Source organism: Rhinatrema bivittatum, chromosome 3, assembly GCF_901001135.1.
Source record: "Rhinatrema bivittatum chromosome 3, aRhiBiv1.1, whole genome shotgun sequence".
NCBI classification, from domain to species: Eukaryota; Metazoa; Chordata; class Amphibia; order Gymnophiona; family Rhinatrematidae; genus Rhinatrema; species Rhinatrema bivittatum.
The window spans coordinates 246,787,381-246,814,561 of record NC_042617.1 but is presented as its reverse complement, the minus strand read 5'-3'; the positions used below and the strand labels follow the sequence as shown (position 1 = coordinate 246,814,561).

The window sequence follows — 27,181 nt, the reverse complement described above, 5'->3', positions numbered from 1 at the left end:
CCCCCTTAGGTTGAGCCCTTGGTTGCCGGGGCCGGCTGGACTTATATGGGGACTCTGCAGCGCTGGAAGTCCTGGAAAAGGAGTGGTGCTGGAGAGTTGCCAAGTTTCAGGACAGGCTGCTGATTCAGACATCAGGTCCCTTGGCAAGGACGAGGCAGACGGCGTGTCTCGTGGTCAGTATCCGGTCCGAAGTCAAGCCAAGGTGATTCCAAGAAACAAGGGAAATATGAGGAGCGAGGAGACCTGTTGCCAAGGTGAAGACTGGATACTGGTAGTCCTCCAGTGGGTACATAAGAAAAATGCCATACTGGGTCAGACCAAGGGTCCATCATGCCCAGCATCCTGTTTTCCAACAGTGGCCAATCCAGGCCATAAGAACCTGGCAAGTACCCAAAAACTAAGTCTATTCCATGTTACCATTGCTAATGGTAAAAGCCCCTTTACATCTTTTACATCTTTCTAAGATGTTCTTAGTTGTTTCATAATAGCTTGTAGTTTATTATAGATTACCCGTTCATTATTCACAATATTTTCCATGTAAACCGCCTCCCCGGCGATAGTTATCCATGTTAAATGTGAACCTGAGTGATATAGAAACATAGAAACATAGAAACATAGAAATGACGGCAGAAGAAGACCGAATGGCCCATCCAGTCTGCCCAGCAAGCCTCACACAATTTTTTCTCTCATTCTTATCTGTTACTATGTATTGTATACAGGAACTTCCGGTATATAAAAACAAAAATAAATAAATAAATAAATAATGGCAGTGGCTATTCTCGAAGTGAACTTAATAGCAGGTAATGGACTTCTCCTCCAAGAACTTAATCCAATCCTTTTTTAAACACAGCTATACTAACTGCACTAACCACATCCTCTGGCAACAAATTCCAGAGTTTAATTGTGTGTTGAGTAAAAAAGAACTTTCTCCGATTAGTTTTAAATGTGCCCCATGCTAACTTCATGGAGTGCCCCCTAGTCTTTCTATTATCCGAAAGAGTAATAACCGATTCACATCTACCCGTTCTAGACCTCTCATAATTTTAAACATCTCTATCATATCCCCCCCTCAAGCCGTCTCTTCTCCAAGCTGAAAGTCCTAACCTCTTTAGTCTTTCCTCATAGGGAAGCTGTTCCATTCCCCTTATCATTTTGGTAGCCCTTCTCTGTACCTTCTCCATTGCAATTATATCTTTTTTGGATGCGGCGACCAGAACTTTACACAGTATTCAAGGTGCGGTCTCACCATGTAGCGATACAGAGGCATTATGATATTTCTGTTTTTATTCACCAGTCCCTTTCTAATAATTCCCAACATTCTGTTTGCTTTTTTGACAGCCGCAGGACACTGAAACGACGATTTCAATGTGTTATCCACTATGACGCCTAGATCTCTTTCTTGGGTTGTAGCACCTAATATGGAACCTAACATTGTGTAACTATAGCATGGATTATTTTTCCCTATATGCATCACCTTGCACATCCACATTAAATTTCATCTGCCATTTTTGATGCCCAATTTTCCAGTCTCACAAGGGTCTTCCTGCAATTTATCACAATCCGCTTGTGATTTAACTACTCTGAACAATTTTGTATCATCTGCAAATTTGATTATCTCACTCGTCATATTTCTTTCCAGATCATTTATAAATATATTGAAAAATAAGGGTCCCAATGCAGATCCCTGAAGCACTCCACTGCCCACTCCCTTCCACTGAGAAAATTGTCCATTTAATCCTACTCTCTGTTTCTTGTCTTTTAGCCAGTTTGCAATCCACGAAAGGACATCACCACCTATCCCATGACTTTATTCTTTTCCTAGAAGCCTCTCATGAAGAACTTTGTCGAATGCCTTCTGAAAATCCAAGTATACTACATCTACCGGTTTACCTTTATACACATGTTTAATAACTCCTTCAAAAAAGTGAAGCAGATTTGTGAGGCAAGACTTGCCTTGGGTAAAGCCATGCTGACTTTGTTCCATTAAACCATGTCTTTCTATATGTTCTGTAATTTTGATGTTTAGAACGCTTTCCACTATTTTTCCTGGCACTGAAATCAGGCTAACCGGTCTGTAGTTTCCCGGATCGCCCCTGGAGCCCTTTTTAAATATTGGGGTTACATTAGCTTTCCTCCAGTCTTCAGGTACAATGGATGATTTTAATGATAGATTACAAATTTTTACTAATAGGTCTGAAATTTCATTTTTTAGTTCCTTCAGAACTCTGGGGTGTATACCATCCTGTCCAGGTGATTTACTACTCTTCAGTTTGTCAATCAGGTCTACCACATCTTCTAGGTTCACCGTGATTTGATTCAGTCCATCTGAATTCATTACCCATGAAAAACCTTCTCCAGTACGGGTACCTCCCCAACATCATCCATGTTTTTACTGTGAGTTTTTGCCTCTATGGCCAGCTTCTTTTCAAAATTCTCTGTTAGCCTGTCTTATCAATGTCTTACATTTAAACTTGCCAATGTTTATGCATTATCCTATTTTCTTCTGTTGGATCCTTCTACTAATTTTTGAATGAAGATCTTTTGGCTAAAATAGCTTCTTTCACCTACCCTTTTAATCATGCCGATAATCGTTTTGCCTTCTTTCCACCTTTCTTAATGTGTGGATTACATCTGGACTGTGCTTCTAGAACGGTATTTTTTAACAATGACCATGCCTCTTGCACACTTTTACTTTTGTAGCTGCTCCTTTCAGTTTTTTTCTAACAATTTTTCTCATTTATCAAAGTTTCCCTTTTGAAAGTTTAGCATGAGAGCTGTGGATTTGCATACTGTTCCTCTTCCAGTCATTAATTCAAATTTTGATCATATTATGATCACTATTGCCAAGCGGTCCCACCACCGTTACCTCTCTCACCAAATCCTGTGCTCCACGGAGAATTAGATCTAAAATTGCTCCCTCTCTTCGTCGATTCCTGAACCAATTGCTCCATAAAGCTATCATTTATTCCATCCAGGAACATTCTCTCTAGCATGTCCCGATGATACATTTACCCAGTCAATATTGGGGTAATTGAAGTCTCCATTATTACTGCACTACCAATTTGGTTATCTTCCCTAATTTCTCTTAGCATTTCACTGACCATCTCATCAGTTACATCTGATGAGTGTACAGTTGTGATTGTCTCTTTAGGTAGATGTCCTTTATTTCAGTCATCTGGGTGAAGCTTTCTATGGTGGTGTTAAGTGCACAAAGCTCTCCCAGCGGCTAAACAGGAATCCTTTTGGAGGGTCCTCTCAAACACAGAAATAAGGCCTACCTGAATCCATCTCATTCTTGGACACCCAGCCTCTCCTGCTCCCATAAGCAGAGATCAGATTGGAGTCTCCTGGTCTTGATCATTCTCTTTACATTTGCTGTGGGGGACTTCTCTTGTAGGGAAAAGTATCTAGAAAAAGGGGACCAGGCTATCTGGATCCCTGTGGGGAGGGGTGAGTCAGAAAAACTTCCCCACAAAGCAATTGTCCAAAATACTTTCTTTAAGGAAAACTGGATACATCTTCAGTCATCAAAATCTCTTGTAAAGAGCTGTCACTGGTCTTGCCCACCTCGGGAGTATAGTGGGGCTCACAGGTTTCAGTCCTCTAGATTTATTTATTTATTTATTTATTTAACAGTTTTTTCTATACCGGCACTAAAATACACATCATGTCGGTTTGCATTGTAACAGCAGGTAGAAAATACATAGAACGGGGATATGGGTGTGGATAACCAGCAAACAAGAGTAGAGGGGGCTCTAACGGGGAGCCAGAAGCAAAAGTTAAACTAGTTAAATTAGATAAAAGGGGGAAGGGTAAGAGGCAATATTTACAATTAGAAGGGGTGCGGGAAGGTAGGTTGGGTGGCTAATTACAGGGGGGGGGGAATTCCAGCCTAAAATCTGTCTCTCTATAACTAATAGAAGAGGGACCTTCTGGCAGGGGGTGCAAGATGAAGGATTTCTTGAAACTTAAGGTGCATGATGAGGCTGGGAGGTCTCACCAGAGAGTTGAAAAAAGACATCCTCACTGTTAAGAGGCTTTCTAAAACTGACCACACAGGATTCTAAAATGGCTGAACTAAATAGGATGAGGCATCCAATCCAAGCCCTCCAGGTTGGGAGGGGCAAAGAGGGATGGAAGGCTTATAGATGTAAGGGTTCTAAGCAAGGACCTAGGGCCATCTAGTGGCTGACCCAAGGGGGCACCACATATGCAGTGCATTGAAAGAGTGTATTTCAATGCATTGAACACGCATATTTTTCCTGCCTATTTTAGAAACATAGGCATGTATATTTTATGAGTGAAAAAAGACTTACTCGCGTAAAACTCTGATAAGTCGGTATATTTTAAAACTTGTGTACGAAAATGAAATTACCAGTTTTCCGATTACCAGTTCGCCCAGTTCTTCTTCAGATCATTGAGACCCTTCTAGTTCTTCAGCCTTAACTTCCCCCAGTTCCCCCAGATCTCCCATCCAACCAATAATAGACAACAGGTCAATTTGATATCACTTAGCAGGTGTAAAATTGTGCAAATAAATTATCCCATGAATTTGCATAACTTTTGGCCCGCCCTGGAACACTCCTAGACTGCCCATTCTTTATACGTGTAGAGATGCATGTGAAAGCAAAAATATGCATATATTTTTTATTTTTATAAAGTAGCGCATACACAAAAACAAGCTACTGATGCGTGAATATGAATACATATACTCTGCATACATCTTAGAAGGTGTAATTCTGGTGGGGCAATATTCAAAGTGAACATATGCAATAAGTTCACTTTGAAAATTGATGTATGTGGGCTGTTACAAAATTACCCAATTAGAAATCAACAGAGAAATCTTGGCCATATTTGACTTGCTTATTTTCAGCCTTGGCAGAAACATGTGATGTTGTCTGTTGGCATCACAGGGAGACTATCTTGATATCTTGGATGACGTAATTTGAGTAACATAAACTTGTGTTTTTAATTAAGAAAACCCCAAGAAGCTGAAAAACATGTGATCTATATGGATGGAATAAGACGCATTTAGGTCATAGAAACAGGATGCATGAGGCCAAAAAATAAAAATTGTAAATATACCATTCTGTCTGAATTGTGTAAATAGGCATTCTGGGGAGTGAGGTGGAGGAGTTAATATTTAGTTAAACTTAAGCAGAATAAACACAATTTAACAGTACATTTCTATTTACAAATGTGTTTTCTCAGTTTGACTTCTGCTTATTTTGGCTGTTTTGAAGAGGTGTTATGCCTTGAAATGTCATTCTTTATTCACTCTGCTCTTAATTAAACAAATTTGATTCCTCTACAAAATGTTTATATTGAAAATAAAAAGCTATAACTTTTAAAATGTCATGAACTAGCTAAAAGGACTTGTGTGTTCTTAGTCTGTCAGTCAAAACTACCCTGGCTCACCATATGAGCACATTGTCTCCTCTCTCCTCCTTCCTCCCTCCTTTCATTGCCACAAACCCTCTGGGCGCTCTCAGTGAGTCTGAAGTTCTTCAACTCATCTCTAGCTGACTGCTGATTATCCAGCTTTGTGATATTATTACTTGCACAAGGCAAGATAAAGCAATTCTTTGCTGGAGTTTGGCTGAGCTACTTCCCTCCTCACAAGGGAGGGAAGGCTCCCTCACAAGCTTGCTCCCTCACAAGCTTGCAACAGCATAAAAAAAAACTAATTTTTGCTATAGGAATTCAGTTATTTAAAATTAAGGGGTGAAAAATCAAGAGGAGACACCCTCTTTGTGTATTCATTGATAGGTTTTATTTTATTGTCTGTCCATTTAGACTTATTTTATGTGTATAGCTGAATGGAAAATAAATGCCTTTTAATTGGTTTCCATCTGATATGTTGAGCTGGGGGGTGACCCTGTCCTTTGGCAGTACAGGGACTGGCCACAGCACGGAGGGGAGCCAGAGGCAGAGTAGATCTTCACCACTGGAAGCCCGAGGTCCCCCCGGGAGGAGCCTGTAGGGACCCGGGCCGCTGGGACTTAGATGGGCCTCGCAGGGTCTCCTGGGTGAGTCAGAGTTCGGCGTGCCCACAGACACAGGAAGAGCGTTATCGGGTTCGAGACTGGAAAAAGGTTGGAGGAGAGCAAACCAGAATAGAGTTGGTGAGGACAAGGCTAGGGACAGAGCCAGAATCAAGCAAGGTCAGGCAAGCAAGATCAAAGTCCATGAATCAGTCCGAGGAGTGGTCAACAAAGCAAGGGTCAAGATCCAGAGTCAGGCAAGGTCGAAGAGCAGGCAGAATTCTTTGGCAAGCGGCAGGCAGGCAGGTAGGTGAGGAACAAGCTGAGGTCTTTGGCAGGCAGGTAGGCAGGACAGGAGCAAGCTGAGGTCTTTGGCAGGCAGGTTAGGAGCAAGCTGAGGTCTTTGGCAGGTGGCAGGCAGGCAGGCAAGTCTGGAACAAGCTGAGGTCTTTGGCAGGGGGCAGGCAGGTCAGGAGCAAGCTGAGGTCTTTGCAGGCAGGTTAGGAGCAAGCTGAGGTCTTTGGCAGGTGGCAGGCAGGCAGGCAAGTCAGGAACAAGCTGAGGTCTTTGGCAGGCGGCAGGCAGGCAGGTCAGGAACAAGCTGAGGTTCTATACCAGTAAGTCAGTCCAAGGTAAGACCGGGGAGACAAACAACGAAACAGGAACAAGCAGGCAAATCAAGGAACAGGTACGAGCAGGAACGGAACTGGAACAGAAGGATCCTGGAATGAGACTAGGAACAAGCAGGCAGGAACAAACGCAAAGGCAATCTAGCAAACAAGCCGACCCAATTGCCAAGGCAAGTAAGTGAGGCCAGCAACTTCTTATAACATACGATCAATCAGAGTGTGCCGCGAAGAAATAGGGCCCCGCCCTGGGACCTACATCAGGGCAGCCAGTCCGCGTGTGTGTGCGTAGGGGCGTGGCTAGCTGCAGAGGCGCCGAGGCCTGGCGTGAGGCCCGGCGTGCGACCAAAGGCCCGGCAACCGACGCTGGGGCCTAGCCGGACTTGCAAGGGCCACAAGGGAGACAGGACCGGGGCCTGCCATGTGACCCCAAAGATGAGCGATCCCATGTGCGGGGACGGCCGTGGGTGAAGCGTGTAACAGAACACCCCCCCCCCCCCCCCCCCTCTTCTAGGCCTCCCTCTATGTGGCTGGGTTTCTCAGGATTCTGTCTATGAAAGGGCTTCAGGAGATCATTGTCAAGAATATTCTGAGAGGGTTCCCAAGAATTCTCCTCGGCCCCATAGACCCTCCCAAGTGAGGAGATACCTCCAATTTACCTCGACGTCATCTGATGTCTAACACTTCTCTTACCTGCAGAGAAGAGTATCGGGTTCTGCTGAGATCCGAAGAGCTGGAGGGTCTTTGCGAGAGTGCCAGTATAGAACAAGAGGCTTCAGCAAGGACACTTGGAACGTGTTGTGAATACCCATGGACTGGGGAAGCTGGAGCTAATAGGAAACAGCCCCCACTCTTCTGAGGATTGGAAATGGACTGATGTACTTTGGGGCCAGCCGATGAGATGGAAGTCGGAGACGAATATGGCAGGCACTCAGCCAAACTTTCTGTCCAGGTCGGAGAGTGGAGCAGGGTCGTTGATGGAGATCCGAAGTGCGTTTAGCGTGCTCAGCGGCCTGCGAGAGACATTCTCTTACTGAGTCTATACTTGGCGAATGGTTTGAGCCATAGATTGTACTGCAGGAGACGGAACGGGAACAGGAAGAGGCAGACGGGGCTGCCTTCCAAAGACCACTGAAAAGGAAGACACGTTGGTGGCTGCCGTGAGATGCGTATTATGTGACAGCTCAGCCCAAGGGAGGAGGTTCTGACCAATCTTTCTGTTGGTCATTGATGTATGAGCGTAGGAACGCTTTTAAGGTCCGATTCGTTCTCTCGGCCCTGCCCATTGGCTTGAGGGTGATAGGCTGAGCTATAGCTCAAGGAAATACTGAATTTCTGACATAGGGGAGTGCCAATACTTGGCGGCAAACTGTGGTCCCCAATCGGAGTCAACCTCCTTGGGGAGCCCATGTTTTGCGAGTTTTGGGGCTGAAGGGAGATTCGGTAATGGAATAAAATGTCCCATCTCTGAGAAGCCGTCGATTACAACCCAAATCACTGTATTACCATGTGATGGAGGGAGATCCGTGATGAATCTGTTGAAATACTGGACTAGGGCTCCGTGGGTGCTGGGAGTGGCTGTAGCAAGCCCCAGGGCTTCCCGGTGGGCGGCTTTTGTTTGTGCGCAGATGGGGCAAGAGTCCCACGTAACTCCTTGAGTGCTGTACCATGGTGGGCCACCAATAATGCCGGCGAAGAATCTCTAGTGTCCTGGCATGGCCAGGGTTGGCCTGCTAGTTGTTGAGTCATGGGCCCATTTTAAGACCCATTCTCGGAGTTGGCGAGGAACAACAGTCTTCCCGACTGGAACCGTGGTTGGTTGCTGCTAGGGATATACAGACAGGATCAATGATATAACTAGGAACTTCTGGGAGGTCTTCGGGTTCAAGGGATTGAGGACAGTGCGTCAGCTCGCTGATTTTTGAACAGGATGGAAACAGAGATTAAAGTCGAATCTCTCAAAAAACAAGGCCCAGCAGGCCTGCCGGGGATTTAGGAGCTGGGCCTCCTTGAGATGCTCTAAGTTCTTGTGATCCGTGAATATAGTGAATTTGTACTGCGCTCCTTCCAACCAGGGGCGCCATTCCTGAAGAGCTAACTTCACTGCCAGTAGTCACAATCGCTGACTGTGTAGCGTTGTTCTGTGGGGGTGTGAACTTGTGCGAATAGAAGGAACAGGAAGTTGCTTTACCTGTGGATGAGTACTGGCTTAAGACAGCCCTGGCTCCAATAGCTGAGGCGTCTACTTTGACTATGACTGGTCGTTTGGGATCCGGGTGATGGAGACATGGACCAGAGCTGAAGGCATCCTTGAGCCTCTGAAAGGCCGCAATGGCTTTTAGTGTCCAGACTTGCGTGTTGGCCCCCTTCTTAGTCATCGATGTAAGTGGGGTGACAATGGATGTGTAATTAGCAATGAAGCTTCGATAATAGTTGGTAAAGCCCAGAAACCATTGTAAGGCTCGAAGCCCAACTGGCTGAGGCCAGTCACAAATTCCTTGAACCTTCTTGGGGTCCATGGAAAACCCACGGTCAGATATTATGTACTCTAGGAAGGGTAAATGAGTACATTCAAATAAACACTTTTCTAGTTTAGTGTAGAGGTGATTCTCTCGTAATCATTGAAGGACAGAACAACATGCTCTAGTGACTTTCGATGTCCTTGGAGAATATGAGAATGTTGTCAAGGTAGATGACAACAAACTTGTACAGGAGGTCTCTGAAGATCTCATTCATGAGATGCTGAAGACGGCTGGGGCATTACATAGCCCAAAGGCATGACCACGTATTCATAATGACCATCCTGTTGTGTCCCGCGGCCATGGCAGGCCACGACCACGGTCCCCTACCTCGTCCGCCCATGGCGACCCGCCGCGGACAGCCTCGAGGGAAACCCCTGACCGGGTGCGCGTTGTCCCCAGCGCGGTCCCTGGCCTGACCGCCGGGTGGAGAGCCGTGTCTGCTCTGTCCCCACGCAGTTCCTGCAGCCTTTCCTCCGCGGAAGAAATTCAAGATGGCCGCCGCCATCCTTAGGTGCGAGGCCGCGCCCTCTTCAGAGAGTTAAAGGGACCTGATCCCTTTAACAAGCCTCACCTGTCCTTAATCAGCCTGAGCAGAAGTTGAGGGCCAGAAACAGTTGCGCCCAAGCTCGGACCCCTGCCGGGCTCAGGCATTGCAGTTTCCCGGACGAACCAGGCAGCACCGCAAACGAGGTCCAGAAGTGCCACAGTAAAGGCAAAGCCCTTCTTTTCTATGGCAGAGATGCTCAGTGGGAGAAACCGTCCTCGATTCACCTCCATGGGTTCCACCGTGGAAGAGGGTGGTGGAGTATGTTCTTTGCAGGGGTGCATGGTACACTTGCAGGCTGTGCTGGGGAAGGGCGTGGAGCCTTTACTTCTAGGCATCTTTGCCGGAGGCGATGATCGATCCTTCCGGAAAGTGAGATCAGGTCCTCTAGAGATGTGAAGATATGATGTGATCTGGAGTGAGGAAAGGTAGACAAAGATGAGATTTGTACAATGTACTCTCGCCCTAGCTTGATGCACATCAAATCTCAACTTTGTGTACCTTTCCTCATTCCAGATCACATCATATCTTCACTGATGTGTACTGTGCTGTTTGTATCTCTGACTGTGCATGTAAAACTGCCTCCCAAACCCCTAGACCACCACCAAAACCTCACCTCGAGTTACTAGTGACCCTCCTACAATGATATAAATAGTTGACTAATAGGAGAGCCTTATAAAGAGTCTCTCTCTCTCCCCCTTCCCTTTTTTTTATTGCAGGTGCTATTCATGTGAAATTTATAGCAAAATGATGAATCTAGGCCTTAGCTATTTGGCTGTCCTATAGTCAGCCACATAAACTTATCCAGCTAACTATAAGATAGCTAAGTACGTGCTGCTGAATATCTCAGTCAAGTTAGCTGGATAAACATATCTGGCTAATTTGTTAAGCCAGATATAGGCTAAATATTGGTCACCTCTTTTTTTTCCTGCCCAGGTGTATTCAGCATGCTTTGTCTCTGGGTCAGTCTTATCTTTCTTGTTTGACTCTGCCAATCTCTCTTCTTGACATGCTTCAGTGTAGATTACAAATACCCCATCACACCCACATTGCGTTTCTCACATTGTATTCTTCATGTGCTGATCTAATGTAAGAGTTTATCTTTTTAAGAAAATTAATTAATTGAACATATTGTTTTATTTAAGTTTTAGAATGTTCTCTCGCCCTAGCTTGGGTAGCAGCAGTGTGCATCAAGCTAGGGCGAGAGTATATTGTACAGAACTCATCTTTGTGTATCTTTCCTCATTCTAAATCACATCATATCTTCACCGATGTGTACTGTGCTGTTTCGTACCTCTGACTGTGTATGTAAACACTGCCCCACAAGCCCTAGACAATCACCAAAACCTCACATCGAGTTACTAGTTCACCCTCCTACATTGGTATAAATAGATGACAAATATGTGTGCTACCCCACAGTCTCTCTCTCTCACTCCACTCCCTCTCCTGCCCCAAAACGGGATTTGCAATAAATATCATTAATTTTGGTTCAGGCATATCACACAGCATAACATCAGGAAAAAAGGTGTAGTTATTTCTGGCATTAAAACATGCAATAACATGTGTTGCACTATCGCATGCAACATTAAACACCCCTCATTTTCATAAACTCTGCCCAACTCCTCCCCTTGACTACATTTTCGAAATTTGCATATGTATCTCGCGATATGAAAAATAAACCATGCGTTATGGCATTATCACGGGCGTTATGGCCCTAATGCATTTTGATGAATGACCCGGAAAGCCAGATAAGGATGAATATCAGTTAACTGGATAAGTAGTTCAGCCTCTCACTTATCTGGCTGTTTATCTGTTTAAGTAGGAAATTAACTGGCTGGGTGGCATTATATATTGACCTCAAAAAGCCTAAAGCAGGTACTGTTGCCAAGAGAACAGAAAGGATCTGGTAAAGTTTCTTTTCTTCTTACGTATTGATTTATGACTGCCCAGGAGTGGCAGAACAAGAATAAATAAGGAACCTGCTGACATCTGGAACTGACAGTATAAATCTGGCTCAGGTTGGTAAAGCTCTTAAAAAGTGGTGTATATAATGAATTGCTGTTTTCAGCCCAATTCCAGGGGATTACGTAGAAGCATTTACATCATAGTCCTTATCAGATTCCTACAATGTTATTGTACATCTTAATGCATGACACGGACATGAGAGAGAGAGAGTGTGTGTTAAAAGGAATAAGAATATGGTAAAGCTGGTGTTAAGAAGGCAGTTTTGGATAATTTGTGGGCTTGGCTATATGTGGAAGCATAAAAGGTCCATACTCTAGAGTTGGGCTGAGAGGGGAACCAAGATCCATTTAAACTAGAAGACTGGGGTCGTAAATGGACGGAGATTGATATGGAACGGTACCCCCCCCCCCCAAATATCAGGATATATGGAGGAATAAGGAAAGAAGACATATCTGGAAGGCTAGAGCACAAATGCTCACAGTCTAGGTAATAAAATTATAGAATTGGAAGCCGTAATGGCAGACAAAGATCTAGATATTGTTACAGAGGCATGATTCATTGGGTCCCATGACTGGGCTATTATAATACCAGTATATATTCTTGTTACAAACAGGGTAGGCAGAAAAGGAGAGCAGTAACACGCTGAGGTAGATTTTAAAAACATAAGCGCGCGCGCGTACTTTTGTTCGCGCACCAGGCGAGAACAAAAGTACGCTGGATTTTATAAGATACGTAGCCGCGCGTATCTTATGAAATCCGGGGTCGGCGCGCGCAAGGGGGTGCACATTTGTGCAACTTGCCTGCGCCGAGCCCTGCGCGTGCTGCCCGTTCCCTCCGAGGCCGCTCCGAAATCGGAGCGGCCTCGGAGGGAACTTTCTTTCTACCCCCCGCACCTTCCCTTCCCTTCCCCTACCTAACCCACCCCCCAGCCCTATCTAGACCCCCCCACCTTTATCGGAGAAATTACTACTGCCTCCGGGCAGTAGTAACTTAGGCGGGCCGGCGCGGCAGGCCCCGACACAGGCCGCTGTGTTGGGGCAATCGGCCACGCCCCCGGACCGCCCACACGCCCCCGGACATGCCCAAGATCCCTAACCGCACCCCCTGGCCACGCCCCCGACCGTCCCTTTTTGCAAGCCCCGGGACTTATGCGTGTCCCGGGGCTTGCACGCGCCGCCAAGCCTATGCAAAATAGGCTTGGCACGCGCAGGGGGGGTTTGGGGTAGGTTTTCGGGGGGTACGCGCGTATCTTACGCGCATACCCCTTTGAAAATCTACCCCTTTGTGTACTGCCCTCTTACCTTGTCCTTTGTGCAATCACACTATGTCTTCATGCCTGTTACAGAGGAGCAGCCAGAGTACTAATGATATACTGCTTCCCTCTGCAGATGTGTTAACTTTGCCTGTATCCTTTAGGCCTGCTGTCCCCTGTAAGGATACATTTCTTGGAAGAGACCAGCTGCACCTCACTAGCAGGCCGATATAGAAAGAAACGCGGGAGAGCGGGCGCTCTGTGTTGAGTGCCTGCTCTCCTGATGCGCGTTCAGCCACCTCTCCTAGGTGCGCTGTTCAGTATTTAAATGAGGTGGTGTGCTAATAAAGAGGCGCTAGGGACAACAGCGCGTCCCTAGTGCCTCCTTATTAGCGACAGAGGTGGCTGTCAGCGGGTCCGACAACCAAGGCTCTATTTTACCGGCGTTGGTTTCCGAATCTGCTGACAGCCGCGGGTTAGGAAAACAGACGCCGAAAAAATTGAGCATCCATTTTGCTAACTGCTGACCGGCGGGCAGATTTTGTTTTACTTTTTTTTTTTAAGTTTTGACTCCTCTGACTTAAGTCAGAGAGTGTACAGAAAAGCAGTATTTTCTGCTTTTCTGTACACTTTTTCCGGATTGCTCAGAAGGGCAGGTGTTAATTTCTGAGCGTAAAATGTGTGGCTTGGCCGCACATTTTATTTTCAGTATCCCAGGGACTAACTAATAGCCTCATCAACATGCATTTGCATGTGATGAGCACTATTAGTTTTCAGGGGGGTTGGCTGTGCGTTTTCGATGCGCTAAACCCCTTACTATATAAGGGGTATTAGCCACATATCGATAACATGCGGCCAATCGCATGCTAAACGGTGCACTCGGCCGAGCGTATTGTACTGTATCGGCCTGCTAGGAGTTGCACTGCTACTGTTTGCTAAGCCCTGGTGACTGTTGTCTTGCCGAGAGCTTCTGACAAACTGCAGCAATCTGTAACAGAATACAGAAAACTGCTGCATAGGATAAAGGCCTCTTGGAGAGGAGATCAGAGTGCTATCCAGTAGTGCTTGGGAGTGTGAGTACTAGGGGTGTGCAGGGAAAAAAAATTAGTTTTCATTTTTCGGTTCATTTTCAGGAGGATTTTTCCCATGAATTTCGGTTCAGAAATGTTTGATTTATTTCATTCATGTGAAAAAAATAATCAAACATTAAAAGAATAAAATCCAAAATAGACACAAAAATGAAAACAGGGCCTCCTGTCCCTTCCTACCACCCCACCCAGAAAAATACTGGTCTAGGATGCCTCCCGGCCCCCACTTAACATAGTTTGGTGGGGATCTGCCGGCAAGGCCTAGGCCCAAGCAGAAGCAGCCTCGGCCTTGTGTAGCTGAGGACATGGTAGGTCGCCACGGCCTAGGCCAGAGCTCAGGCCCGGAGGCCAGGTCCCGACACTGGGGGACTTCAGTCCAGAGGCCAGGTCCCGACACCGGGGTCTGGCCTGGAAGTGGGGGTCCCGAGGCCCAATGCCGGGGCCTAGGCCTCTGAGCAACTCTGATGTCCTCTTCTTTCTTCTTTTCTTTTTCAACTGATGCTGTCCACCAGAGTAAGGAACGGCCCCAGTGGATGGTGTCAGTTGAAGAAGAAAGAAGAGGACGTCTTTGGAGCTGCTCCGAGGCCCGGCCTCCAAACTAGGCACTGACATCGAGCCTGGTTCCAGGCTGAGGCCCAGGCAATGGGACCCGGTATTGGGCCTAGGTCTGGGCCATGGGCCCAGCGTCTGGACATAGCTTCTGGGCCACAGCATCAGGCCCTGGACCTAGGTCCCTGGCCTTGGCAGAGGCCCAGGCATGGGACCTGATCCTGCTGCTTCCGTGGTTACCCGACTGATCAGGTAAGCGATTATTTCAGGGGGGGGGGGCGGGCTTGGGTCTCGGCTGAGTCCCTGGCATCAGCCTGGGTCTCTGCCGAGACCCCAGTGTCACACGAGCATAGGCTGTAGCCCCTGCTTTGGGCCATTGCCTATTCCCTAGGTGATGCTTGGCCTAGGCTCGATGCATTAATTTAAAGTGAATGCAACAAATAAGGTTCATTTCATTTGTGGGGGCCATCAATTTGCTTTGGGGGCCCCCCCAAATAAAACTCATTACCCTTATTCATCACATTTTGCACATTCATTTTAAATGAATTCACATCTTTAGTGAGTACCCTCCTCAGACACACAAAGGGACAGAGTCTTTTGGTATTAGAATTTATACATATTTATGAGTTGCAGATGAGATTCACTACAGTAACATTTACCACCATCTTAAAATGTATATTTCAACTGTTTCACATATAAGCATGTGGATTACAATTAACTTAAGTTTTGTATGTTCACTGTTAATTCTTGAATCCTCAGTCCCATCACCTTACCTCAGGAGCGGAAGGGGCATCTCTCTGCATCTTGTGGTGTGCTTCACTATTGTCTATTGCCCTCAGAAGACCAAGGGCGATTTAGGTGGCTGCTAATCCCTGAGGGTTAAGGAATGATAAACTTCACTGTACATACTGAAGAGGTCCAGGGAACAATTGTGTTTGTTAATGCATGTAGGTTGCTAGGCCCATTGATTAGTGTGGTGGGTATATCTTAGATGGTTATAGTGAGCTCACTGATATTTTAAAGGTATACCACGCTGTGGTACCAGTTAATGCAAGGTTACCTATTATTTATAGTCTATTATTCCAAGGGCAGAATATTACTAGAAAACTAGTTAGCACTGTTTATGATGGTATGTACTCCTACAGTATATATTTTACCCCTTTATAAGCAGCTTTCTTAATGCATTCCTGGTTCCTGCAGTAATAAAATCTGTGATTTACTTCAGTGTGTCTGTTGGTTCAGCGGCAAAGTTCCCCCTCTGAAGTCTGTTCACAGAGGGGACAGTTCCCATCAGTATACAGGCCACATTCTGGGGTGAGGCAACATACTGTAAGGAAACAAATTTAAAGCAACTGAAATGCAAGGAGTATGAGGAAAGAGAGGAGGCATTGGGGAAAGGGGAGATGGCTGTTCTGTGTACACTGGTCTGGGATATGGACCTCTAAGCACAGACAGAAGAGCTGGTGGAGACCTAGTCATGGACATGAATAGACTGCAGTGAAGGGGGAGGTATTAATAATGGTTGACTTTAATCTGCCAGATACTGATTGGAACACACCCTATGCAGAATTTGTTAGCAGTAAAGAAATTGTGGACTCCCTTCACTGGGCACTCTTTAGGAACGTGTCCCCAGTTGGCGTCCAAAACAAGATAATGCGCCTCTATTTCCCCCCTCCCATCCCCTTCCTCTCGCCCAGTTGATGTCTGGTCTTTTTTTATAAAATCGCCCACACAGCTTACCTGGAGCAGAGAGAGAAGGCAGCATTGGCAGCCAGAGCAGGGGTGGTGATATCAACAGCGGTGGACGTCAGCACACATTCACAGGCCCTGGCCCTCCACACAAAGGTTCTGGTCTAACAGGAAGGCTGCGCAGTAAGAGGGCATGGGGACTGAATTTGCACTGCCTGACAAGGCCCTATGCTGACCGTTGCTGGCAGTTGCAAGTTGGACTTAGAGGTCAGTGGTGGGGGCGAGTGTTTGTATTAATCCTGGCTCCATTCACTGATTTCTGTGATCTGTAGTTTGGGAACTACTAGAACAGAACCAAGAAGGGTAAAAAGAACATTCTCAGTAGTTTTATTATACAATTAGACTTAGTTCAGTTACAGTGGAGCCAATCGATGGGGCATGGTTGGAGTAAGGAGAGGATATGGATTGGGATTTGTGGGATCACTAGACAGACTTCGTGAGCTTGTTCTTTATGGTTATGCCATACATATACAGAATAGGGAAAAATGAAAACAAACAAAACGTTTTTGAAACTGGGATGCATGCATTATATTTTATCTACTGTGGATCTTTGTGTCTTTCTCAGGCTCTTAATAATGAGAAACCAAGTGGCATTCATGTGTTTGCTGTTCTCCTGCACTCACACCTCGCTGGGCAAGCCATAAAGACCCGACATTTCCGCAAGGGCGAAGAGCAGCGAGTGCTTGCCTATGACAACGAGTTTGATTTTAATTTCCAGGAATACCAATATCTAAAGGAAGAAAGGACAATACTACCTGTATGTATCTCTTTATGGTTCTCATACTTCATTCATCCCATACTCACTTGCGATTTATATTGAAGTCTGCAGCAATAAGCAGGAAGATTGTTATTCAAAATATCGATCATAGAAGCAGATTTTCTTTATATAAAACTAAAATCTGTGAGGCCCATATTGAGTAAGCTGGCGAGTGGGGAAGGCGTCTGCGTAAAGTTATTCAGATAACTATAGGGCAGGTGTTTATCCAACCAGGCTCACCCACTAAAGTGAAACCATGCCCCCAGTGCTGCCTCATTTTATTTGGGTACATTTTGTGCGATCAACAAATATTCAAAATCATTCAAATCTTGGACTCAAAAAAGTTAGCCTGACAAGCCCTTTGAATATGGACCTGTCTATGAATAAATGCAAAATGCCTTTTTGATTATTGGAAAATTAATTTCTAATCTGTGTGTAATGAAACAATGGAAAAGTACAGGTTTTTCCTCTTATTCTTTCCCTTCATGTTCCTTTTATATTTTAGTATTAGTTGGAAGTGCTTAATGGTAGGAATGTTTTGTTAATTTTAGGTATTTTATTGATTATTTATTGTATTTGATTTTATAGGTTTTGATTAATGTTATTATATTTTTATCTCAAATGTGAATGTTTTAATATGTACACCGATATGATATCATTTTGAATACTGGTATAAAAAAGTGAAATAAATAAATAAATAAAACAATACTAAATATGGCAAAAGGAAATCCAAAAGATTCCTACTATAATCGCAATAAATATGAATGAAACCTAGAAACCCGGGACATAATGGCAGATAAAGACCACAGGAGCAATTTTCAGTCTGCTCTGGGACAAGTTTGCAGGTACACACAAACTTTGCACCAATTTTGAAATAAAAGTATACATGTACTTTCCCTCTGAAAAATTGCCATAGATATATGGCACATGTGGGACTTTTGTGTACAGGTAGATTTATTACAGAAAATAACATGCATAGACTGAAAATACAATCCGTATTTTATTTTCTGATCACACCCAAAACATATCTTTGGGAATGCTTCACCTAAAATGTGACTAAAATTAGGCACTTTAGGAACGTTATGGAATAGTGTACTTACGTTTGCCTGTATTGAGGGAGGGCAACTTTCAGACAGCCAATTAAAGGCCTGGATTTTCTAAAATCGCAGGCCTTAGTAAATTGCGCAGTACTGGGGGGTGAAGCGGAAGGCAGGCCTGCGAAATCCGGCAGCGATCACACCACCGCGGTGCAATCGCTGCCGGCTTTTGCAAACCAATAGCGCCACCGTGAAAGGTAGTGCTATTGGGCGCGTTACTGGCGGCAATAAGGGGCCTTATCTTTTCGCCATCAGTGATGTCTTAGCTGCGTCCGCCCCGGTGCTGCCCCGACTCATCCCCTTCAGGTGCTGACTCCGCCACGATCTAGCTATTGCACGCGAAAAGCTATAGAAAATGACCCCCTAAGTGATGAAATCACTATTTACCTATAAAAATGGCTTTGAAAATTGTCCCCCCATGGCTCATCAAATCTGCCCATTTTCCTGTCATCTTGCAATAATGTAAACCCAACTCGATCCCTGGCTTCACTTTTCAGTTCTTTGCAGCTAAGAATTCTCCATGTTTCTTGAATTATGACCCCGTATTTTCCTCCACAACCTCAACTGGGACCTTCAGTGCACCACTCTTTTAATGAAGAAATATTTCCTTTTTATTTATTTATTTGCACATTTTTATATACCGACCTTCCTCAAAAGATAACAAGTCGGTTAACAATACGTCCAAATAATTTCAGTTAACTCACAATCAAATAAAAATAAAATAAAATGATACGTAAAACAGAAATAAAACAAACAAAATTAATACAATAGAGTAATTCTACACAATTCTATACCTAATTTCTTTACCCGTGCTATCCATAAGTCTTCAAACTTCCAATTACATTCCTCAGCTCATAGGTTACTACCCTGCCCTTCCTAATTTCTGTATTTAAAACTCTTAAGTACAACTAAATACTAAAAACTTATTAAATAATATCTTAAAACTGTAGATAGTCAACTAATATCTCTGTTACTTCATTACATGTCTGCTCAAATGGCTCCGTTTGCTTCGTTAAAAGTCTGCTCAAATAGCCAAGTCTTTATCAGTTTTTTTAAACTTCTGAATGCTTATTTCTGTTCTAATATCTACTGGTAGTGCATTCCAGATTTTTGGGCCAGCCAGGGACAAGGTCCTTTCTCTGACTGAGCTCAAATGTGCCATTTTTGGTGATGGAATTGTAAGCAATGCTTTCCCCAAAGATCTTAAATTGCAGGCAGGGGTGTGAATCCGAAGTGATGCATTCAGCCATTCGGAGTTATTCCCGTAAACTGTTTTATGAATAAGTAAAAGACATTTATATTGGATCCTTGACTGAATTGGTGACCAATGGAGTTCTTTCAAAACAGGTGATATATGATCATATTTCCTCTTATTGGTTAATAAACGCGCTGCTGCGTTTTGTAATAATTGCAAAGGGTATAGAATTGAATTTGGAACTCCCAACATAAGGGCATTACAATAATCCAGCTTTGGTGAAATGAGTGCCTGCAACACCGTACGGAAGTCCCCTATGGGGTAGATTTTAAAACCCCTTCGTGCGTAAATCCTCCCGGATTTACGCACGCAGGGCACTCGCGCGCCTATTTTGCATAGGCCGCCAGCGCGCAAAGCCCTAGGACGCGCGTAAGTCCCAGGGCTTCGCAAAAGGGGCGGGAGGGGACGTGTCCAGGGCGGTCTGGGGCGGGTCTGGGGGCATGGCGACGGTTCAGGGGCGGGCCGGGAGGGCGGTCCCGAGTCCCCCGGCACTGCGGTCTGTGCCAGGGGATGCCGGGGCGGCACGCGCAAGTTATGCCTGCTTCAAGCAGGCGTAACTTGGGGGGGGATTTAGGTAGGGCTGGGGGGTGGGGTAGATAGGGGAAGGTGGGGGGACGCGGAAGGAAAGTTCCCTCCGAGGCCGCTCCGATTTCAGAGCGGCCTCAGAGGGAACGGAGGCAGGCTGCGTGGCTCGGCGCGCGCAGGCTGCCGATTTTGCGCAGCCTTGCGCAAAACCAACCCCAGATTTTATAAGATACGCGCAGCTACGCGCGTATCTTATAAAATCTGGTGTACTTTTGTTCGTGTCGGTGGCGCGAACAAAAGTACGCACGCGCGTATGTTTTGAAGATCTACCTCAGCATGTAAGAAAGGTCTCAGTTTTTTTTAAATTTGTAGTTTATAAAAACCATCTTTATTTATGGCTTTTATTGATGCTTTCGTATTTAATTCTGCATCTAAAATAGGGCCTAGGTCTCTTGCTTCATACTTAATCTCATATGATGGCAAAAGGGACTTTATTTCTGAGTCAATCTTCTCTGTTACTTTGTTGCTCAAATACAATATTTCTGTTTTAAACTGTTTAATGATAGTGACATATGAGATGATAGTTGTTTTATTGATGAAAAATATACTTCCCATAACTTCAAAGTCGATTGGAGAGAATCGTTTATGGGTAATAAAATTTGGACATAGTCCGCAAATATATAATGAACCAATCCTAGGCCTGCTAAGAATCTACATAATGGGGCCATATATATGTTAAAAAGTGTAGGAGACAATGAGGAGCCCTGAGGGACCCCTGTCTGTATCTCCACTATATCTGATTCTATTGTGCCCAATTTTACTTTAAAAGATCTGTTCATTAAAAATGATCTAAACCAGGCCAGAATTGTGTCTTTCAATCCAATTCCTTACATTAATGCTTAGTCCACTGCCTTGTGACTCCTTGTTCTATAACTTCTTTTCCACTTCAAAATGTTTGGCTCTCGTGCTTTATCTTTTTTTTTTTTTTTTTTAGATATTTGAATGTCTATCATAATCCCTCCTCCCCCATTCTAAGCAAAGGTGTGGCACCTTTTGTAGGATGATGGCTGTGTTAGTGATCAGCTGTTTTGGGATGGCAGTGGGAGGTGCTGGTGGAGGAGCAATCAGCTATTCCATGGGGGGAGGGGGGAGGGGGCAGTAGGAAGAGCAGCAGACGGTAGTAGAGCAGGAATTCTCACTGAGGTCAGACGCTTTCTGGGGTCTTGCCCTGGGTCGGAAGAAACGGAGCAACAAATTAGATGCACCCAATGGGCCAAGTAAGGAACTAACTATGTATACTTTAAAGTCTAGAGTATACATAGTTAGTTCCCTACATCTTACTTTGTAGGGTTTATAGCAATGACTTTGTACCATTTTGGTAGCCCTCTAGACTACCTTTATTCTATGTATATGTTTTGGCAATGCAATCTCCAGAATTGGATACAATACTCCAGATGCGATCTTACCACTGAGTTCTGCCATTTGAGGCATTATCATCTCCTTTATTTTGTAATAGTTCTATCTCTCCCTATGCACACTAGCATTCCTCTGGCTCTTGCTCCATGCTTGTTGAAATCCTTAGATATAATGACCTCAAGACCCATCTCCTGCTTGGTGACATCAGAACCTCATTTACCCACTTATGTACTGCTCTCTTGCATTAATGTGTCCTTAATGAATAACTTTTTACACTTTTTTGTATTACACCTTAGCTGCCAAACTCTTGACTACTACTCCAACTTTCTTAGATTACTCATTTTTTCTACTCCATCTGGGGTGTCTACTCATTTGCAGATATATTAGTATCATCTTCAAAGAGATAAACCTTTCCTATTATAGGGTAAGCCATGATGCTTTGCCAAACCTACTGCTGAAGAAACAAAATGATAAAAAAAAAAGATCCATATGACCTAAATCAGTGCATAATACATCTCTACACAGAAGAGATTTATGCATCAGAAAAATATGTATCAGCCATTCTGATTGTCCAAGATGATCTTTTAGTATTTGTCAATCCCAGAAGTTTGTCAAATTCTGGAAGTTTGCATCAGGCCCTTAAGTAAGACTGCAGCACCCCTATTTTTCTAAGTAACAAAGACCCATATTAAGAGACAACTTGCATGTATGATATTAATATAGTGAGAAAAGAGAATACTAGCAATGAAACACAACTAGGAATGTTTTTCAACTTTGCTTATTTATTTTTTTCAGGGTGATAATTTAATCACTGAATGTCGTTACAGTACCAGAGGTCGAAGCAGGATGACGTGGGTAAGAGGACCGCAAAGATCCTGATTGATACCAGCTTTATCCCATTTTGAAATCAGTGTTGAACAGGGACGCTGGACTGATGGAGCATGACACTATTTATGTTCTTAAGATTTCTTAAAAAAAAAAAATCCTTGACTTTTTGAAGCAAATTAACATGTATTCTTTTCAACTGGACAGTAATATTTTAATTCTTTTTTTTTTTGTCTTATACATTGCAAACTGTTGAAAAAAGTTAATATACAGAGGAAAATGTATATAGAGAGTACATCTTTTTTTTTTTTTTTTACAAGTAAAAGCACTTGCTTTTGAACCATGAAAAAGAAAAAGTAGAGAAACACACCTTGAGGGCACTAATATTTTATTTAGGTTTTGGATGACTTTTGGTCCTTTTTACTGTATAGTGGATGTTCAGGAATTACGTCTAATCTTTTAGGGGTATATAATAAAAACTGGGAACTTTGGTGCAAACTCCAGGGCTGCTTGCTTTTACCCAAAAGATTTTCACCGATAAACAAAACCACACTAGTTGTTTTGCTTTGGTTATTGCCCATGTGAAAACTATATACAGAGGTACGTGCCTTCTTTGTCTGTTTGTGATTTTTTGGCACAAAAGTACATGCATAGTTGCCTCTCCCAATCAAACCCCACTGGTGGGACCTCCTACAAATTGCACAGGTGAAAGTACACAAGTTGTTGATCTTTGCACATTCCTTTTTCCTGTGTAGAGATGTAACCAGTATGAGGGTGTTCTTTAACCTGTATTTCCCCTCCCCCAAACCTGTCAGGACAGGCGGTGCTACAGACCTCTATCACCTTCTATACCTATGTAATCTGAAAAGCTGAGAAAAGCCACGGGATTTTTCTACAGAATCAGACTTATTTGTCAGACATTTCAGGTTTAGCAGTTAGATTATAATAGACAATAGTATATCTCTACAGTTTTTAATGCTCAGCATTGGCTTCTACTGAGTAAAGCTCTGCATCATTAGTAAACTTAACATATCAGAGACCTTGACTTGCTTAGAGTATATTAATAAACATAATTAGTTAGCTGCCCCCATAACTTTGAGATTACCTTCCATTTCACCCTGAAGCAGTCTCTGCCGAAAGGAGCAGGAATTCTTGGTCCCAGTTGCTTGCTGGGTTAAGACTGGTTTGAGCACTGGGGAAGAAAAGACAGGTTTGAGACAAACAGCTGGGTAACAGCAAGATTCCCTTAACTGAAGTCTTCCAGGACACCGGAGCTCATCCTAGTCATCCCAGGGAGGGGCGAGGGGGTGCAGGCTTGGGCTTTGACTTCAGGTGTTAATGGTTTTTCTTTTGTTGGTACTTGAGCTCTTTCCCCTGGGCTACTTTTAACAGGCAAAGCATGAATATGTAAATCTCATACATAGTCAAGCAGAGGGGGCCATTGGTGTCATTTCAGCTCACTGGCCCCCTCTTTCCCATGGTGGAGTTCACTGCTCCTGCTGTGTGGTGACTCCGGACCAGGGTCTGATCTTGGTCCTACAACCTCTTCTTGACCCGTGAGCTATCTTGCGGTGTCTGTACTTTTCTGTGAGTTGACCTGTCTGATAAACAGCCCTTTGGATAGGCTGGTTTTTTTTTTTTTGTCTCTGGGCAGATTTGTGGTGTTTTTGCATCTGTGACCTATCCGTGTCCTGGACAGTCTTGGCTCATTGTTTCCATTGTTTGTGGAAAGAAGCATTAGCCCTTATTTATTTATCGGATTTTTTCTATACCTCATTTTGTTTTTCTGTTGAAACATACATGTCAGCATTCATCTTATGAAGCTGGCGTCCCTCTTGTGGGGATCATTATTCATATTTGCTTGCTTACCGTAGTAAAACAAATGTTGGTCTCTCCTACCGAAGTTGGGAAGTGATCAAACAGACCATTTCTGCTGGTACAATGCATAGAGGGGCTTAAAAGGGGCTTGGGGAAGAGGAAAAGACCCTAAACAGTTATTAGCCAGGCAATCTTGGGGAACTGGATCGAGTGTATGGGATCTTCTGGGTGCTTCCTAATAGTCCAAATTGGCCACTGTTGGAGACAGGAGGGAGGAGATGCTGGAGTTTAAGCTGCAGCCTGATCAGCTTAGAACTGACTTTTGGGACAGGGAAAGAATGGGACTGAAGGAAAAAAGCAGGGGGAAATGGGAGGCAGAGACTGGTGGGGTGACAGCATCTAACGTTGCCACACTCCTTTTTAACTTTGGTGGTCCCTGTGTGCTATGGACACTACGCCCCTGGTCATTTCTATTTTAGTTTTCTTTATCTCATTCCTTCAGCAGAAAATACTTTATTTTTAACATTTTATTTTTATTCGATTTCAACAATATGAGCAAGATACTTTCTTACTACCGAAAACAAAAAGTGATATCACTGAAATACAATAAAGATATATGGTTAAGAAATAACCAGTCTTAGATATGTCACTTTTCCAAAAAAGAAATAAGAAAACCGAGGGCCGGATTAAGGGAGTACATACAGAAATCCATAATAGAAATAGGCTTAACGAATTCGGCAGAGATTCATCTAATATTCCCCAGGCTAAGAAGATGAAATACTCTTGGAATTTATAAAGGATTTAAGTTGCTCTGGTAGGAAGAATACAAAACATTCATTTTGAGCCCAAATTACACACTTACATGGGTATCTTAAAACAAAGGAAAACCCCAATGAGACAATCTGCGATCTCAATACCAAAAAAATCATGCCTCCTTTCTTGGGTGACTCTAGCAAAATCTGGATATATACGTACTAACTGTCCATAAAAGGGAATAGAGATATTTTTTAAATATCTCTTCATAACATCACTCAAATCCTGTTCCAACAGAAAAGAAACAAGAAGAGTTGATCGCTCCATTATTTCAGCTGTTGAGACTTCAGAAACTGGGTCAGATTAGCTATAACTTCGGCATGTACATCTCTTGATGTCTTTTCTTTGCTTATACCTGGTAGAAATATGCTTTATTTATTAAGGGAGTATTTCCGCCTGAAATTTCAAAATCTCAAGGAAAAACTTTTTTAGAGTGTGGTATACATTCTCCCCCAACGCTCTAGGAAAATTCAGGAAGCAAATATTTAAATGCTGATATAATTCTCCAGAAATTCCAGCCTTCGAGAACGAATCCCTAAGTCTTTAATCAACTTGTAATTACAATTCTGAATTTGAGATGTAATCCTCTCAGAAATTGCCATCTGAGATTTTAAATCACAAATTTGACCTCAAACTTAATCTATGGAATCAACCTTTGTTGTCAGAGTCTCAACTTTGGTCTGGCATTCTCTCACAGAGGATCCAAAGCCTACTATTAGATCCCACAGGGCATCTAACGTTTAGGTGGGGGGATGAAAAACCTCATCCACCAATCCAGGAGAAACTGCTTCTAGAATAACTGTTAACCGTCTCTGCTTTGGTCTTCTCTCTCTCCTCCTGGGTCCCAACAGGTGAGGAAGAAACTGAAGAAGCTGCAAACCCAAAGGCAATAAGCTCTCCGAGAGTCCCCAAAGTAAGCGGAGACCCTGACAGCAGGGCTCCACCTTTGCCCCCCCCCACTGCAATCCCATTGGTGACATCATCAACCAAGCGCTGCAGCCCGAGTGGAAAATCAACAGGAGATGGTGCCAGCAGTAGCCGTTGATCTGGGCAGGGCTCAGCGTTACTTCCCCTGGTGATTCCGGTACTTCCTCACCGATCATCGCAGCGAGGACAGGCTCACCCCTCTTTCACTGGCCGAACCAGACATGTATGATGTGATAAGACGCTGTCTGCAGGGGAGAGAAGTGTCCGGGGGAAAGACCACGGACTTTCCCCTTTCTTTTAGAAGGCATCTTTCAAGGTAACTTCAGGAGAGCATTTACAATGCATCTGGTCTCGCAACCATCTTGGCCCCAGCAGAAAATACTTTATACTTCCATCTTCCTTCTTTTTTTCTCTCCTTCCACTGCTTTTTTCCTTCTCTTTCTATTCATCTACCTGCTCTGCTTTCACCTTCTTCCTCCTCTTTCTCTGTTCCTTGCAATGCTCACCTCCAGTTCTCATCTCCTTCCTTCCCCCAACCCAGAGACCTTTCTCTCCATCTCCTGCCATCCCTGGTCCTCGCACAACTTTCTCTTCCTCCTCCCCATTCCTCCTCCCCATTCCTCCTCCCCATTCCCCACCCTTCTCTTCCTCCTCCCCATTCCCCACCTTTTCTCCCCATTCCCCACCTTTTCTCCCCTCTCCCCTTGTCCCTAATTCTTGCCATTGCCCTCTCCCTACCCCATCTTCCTCTTCTCTCTCTACCCCAACTCTTGGTGTCTTTATTCTCTTTCCTCCACATTCTTGCTCTTCCCTTTCTCCTTCTCTTAACTTTTATATTCTCCTCTGGCTTCTCCTCTCATACCCCACGTTCTTATCCCTCCCCTTGCTTGGCCCTCTATTTTCCCATTCTTACTTGCCCTTCTAGCTCCTCCCACATTCTTGCTGCCCTGACTTTCCTCTCGCATACACACACAAACTCACTCTTGCCCTCTCCTCTCACTGACCATTCCCACCACACATACACACATGTTGTTCCCCCATCCCCTCCCTTTGGATCTCTCACTCACACCTACACACTTTTTCTTGCTGTTTCCTCTCCATCTCTTTTACCCTGCTCCATGTAGGACTGGAGGCAAGAAAAGTGTCCGTAATAGCTATAATCAATCAGTAGCCACAGTCAGAGAACTGGCAGCAGAGCTTTGTCCTACCTCAGACTGGGTCCTAGTGCCTACCTGCTCCTCAGCACAGACAAAGGAAAGAGGCTGCAGCTGAGAAGAGATGGTGATTTCTAAGACCCGGAGATCCTGGATGCTCTCCCGGAGACCTGGAGTCAGGCCTCTAAACCCTGAATCTCCAGCTTAAATCAAGAAATTTCCCAGGTATGCCCTTGGAAAGCTTACTAAGCAGTGTGTCTCTAAAGAAGAGTCATGCTAGGCAGAAAAGGCCAGAGGAATGTACCATCTTTCCAC

At 44.3% G+C, this 27,181-nt stretch overlaps 1 protein-coding gene across 1 annotated transcript in view; it reads left to right on the top strand.

The window, feature by feature from the left end:
• MOXD1 (monooxygenase DBH like 1) overlaps positions 1-27,181 on the top strand; it is a 211,900-nt gene that overhangs the window by 173,804 nt on the left and 10,915 nt on the right. The window contains 2 exon segments of the mRNA XM_029594406.1: positions 16,845-17,036; positions 22,125-22,184. Coding sequence (XP_029450266.1) covers positions 16,845-17,036; positions 22,125-22,184 — 252 coding nt within the window.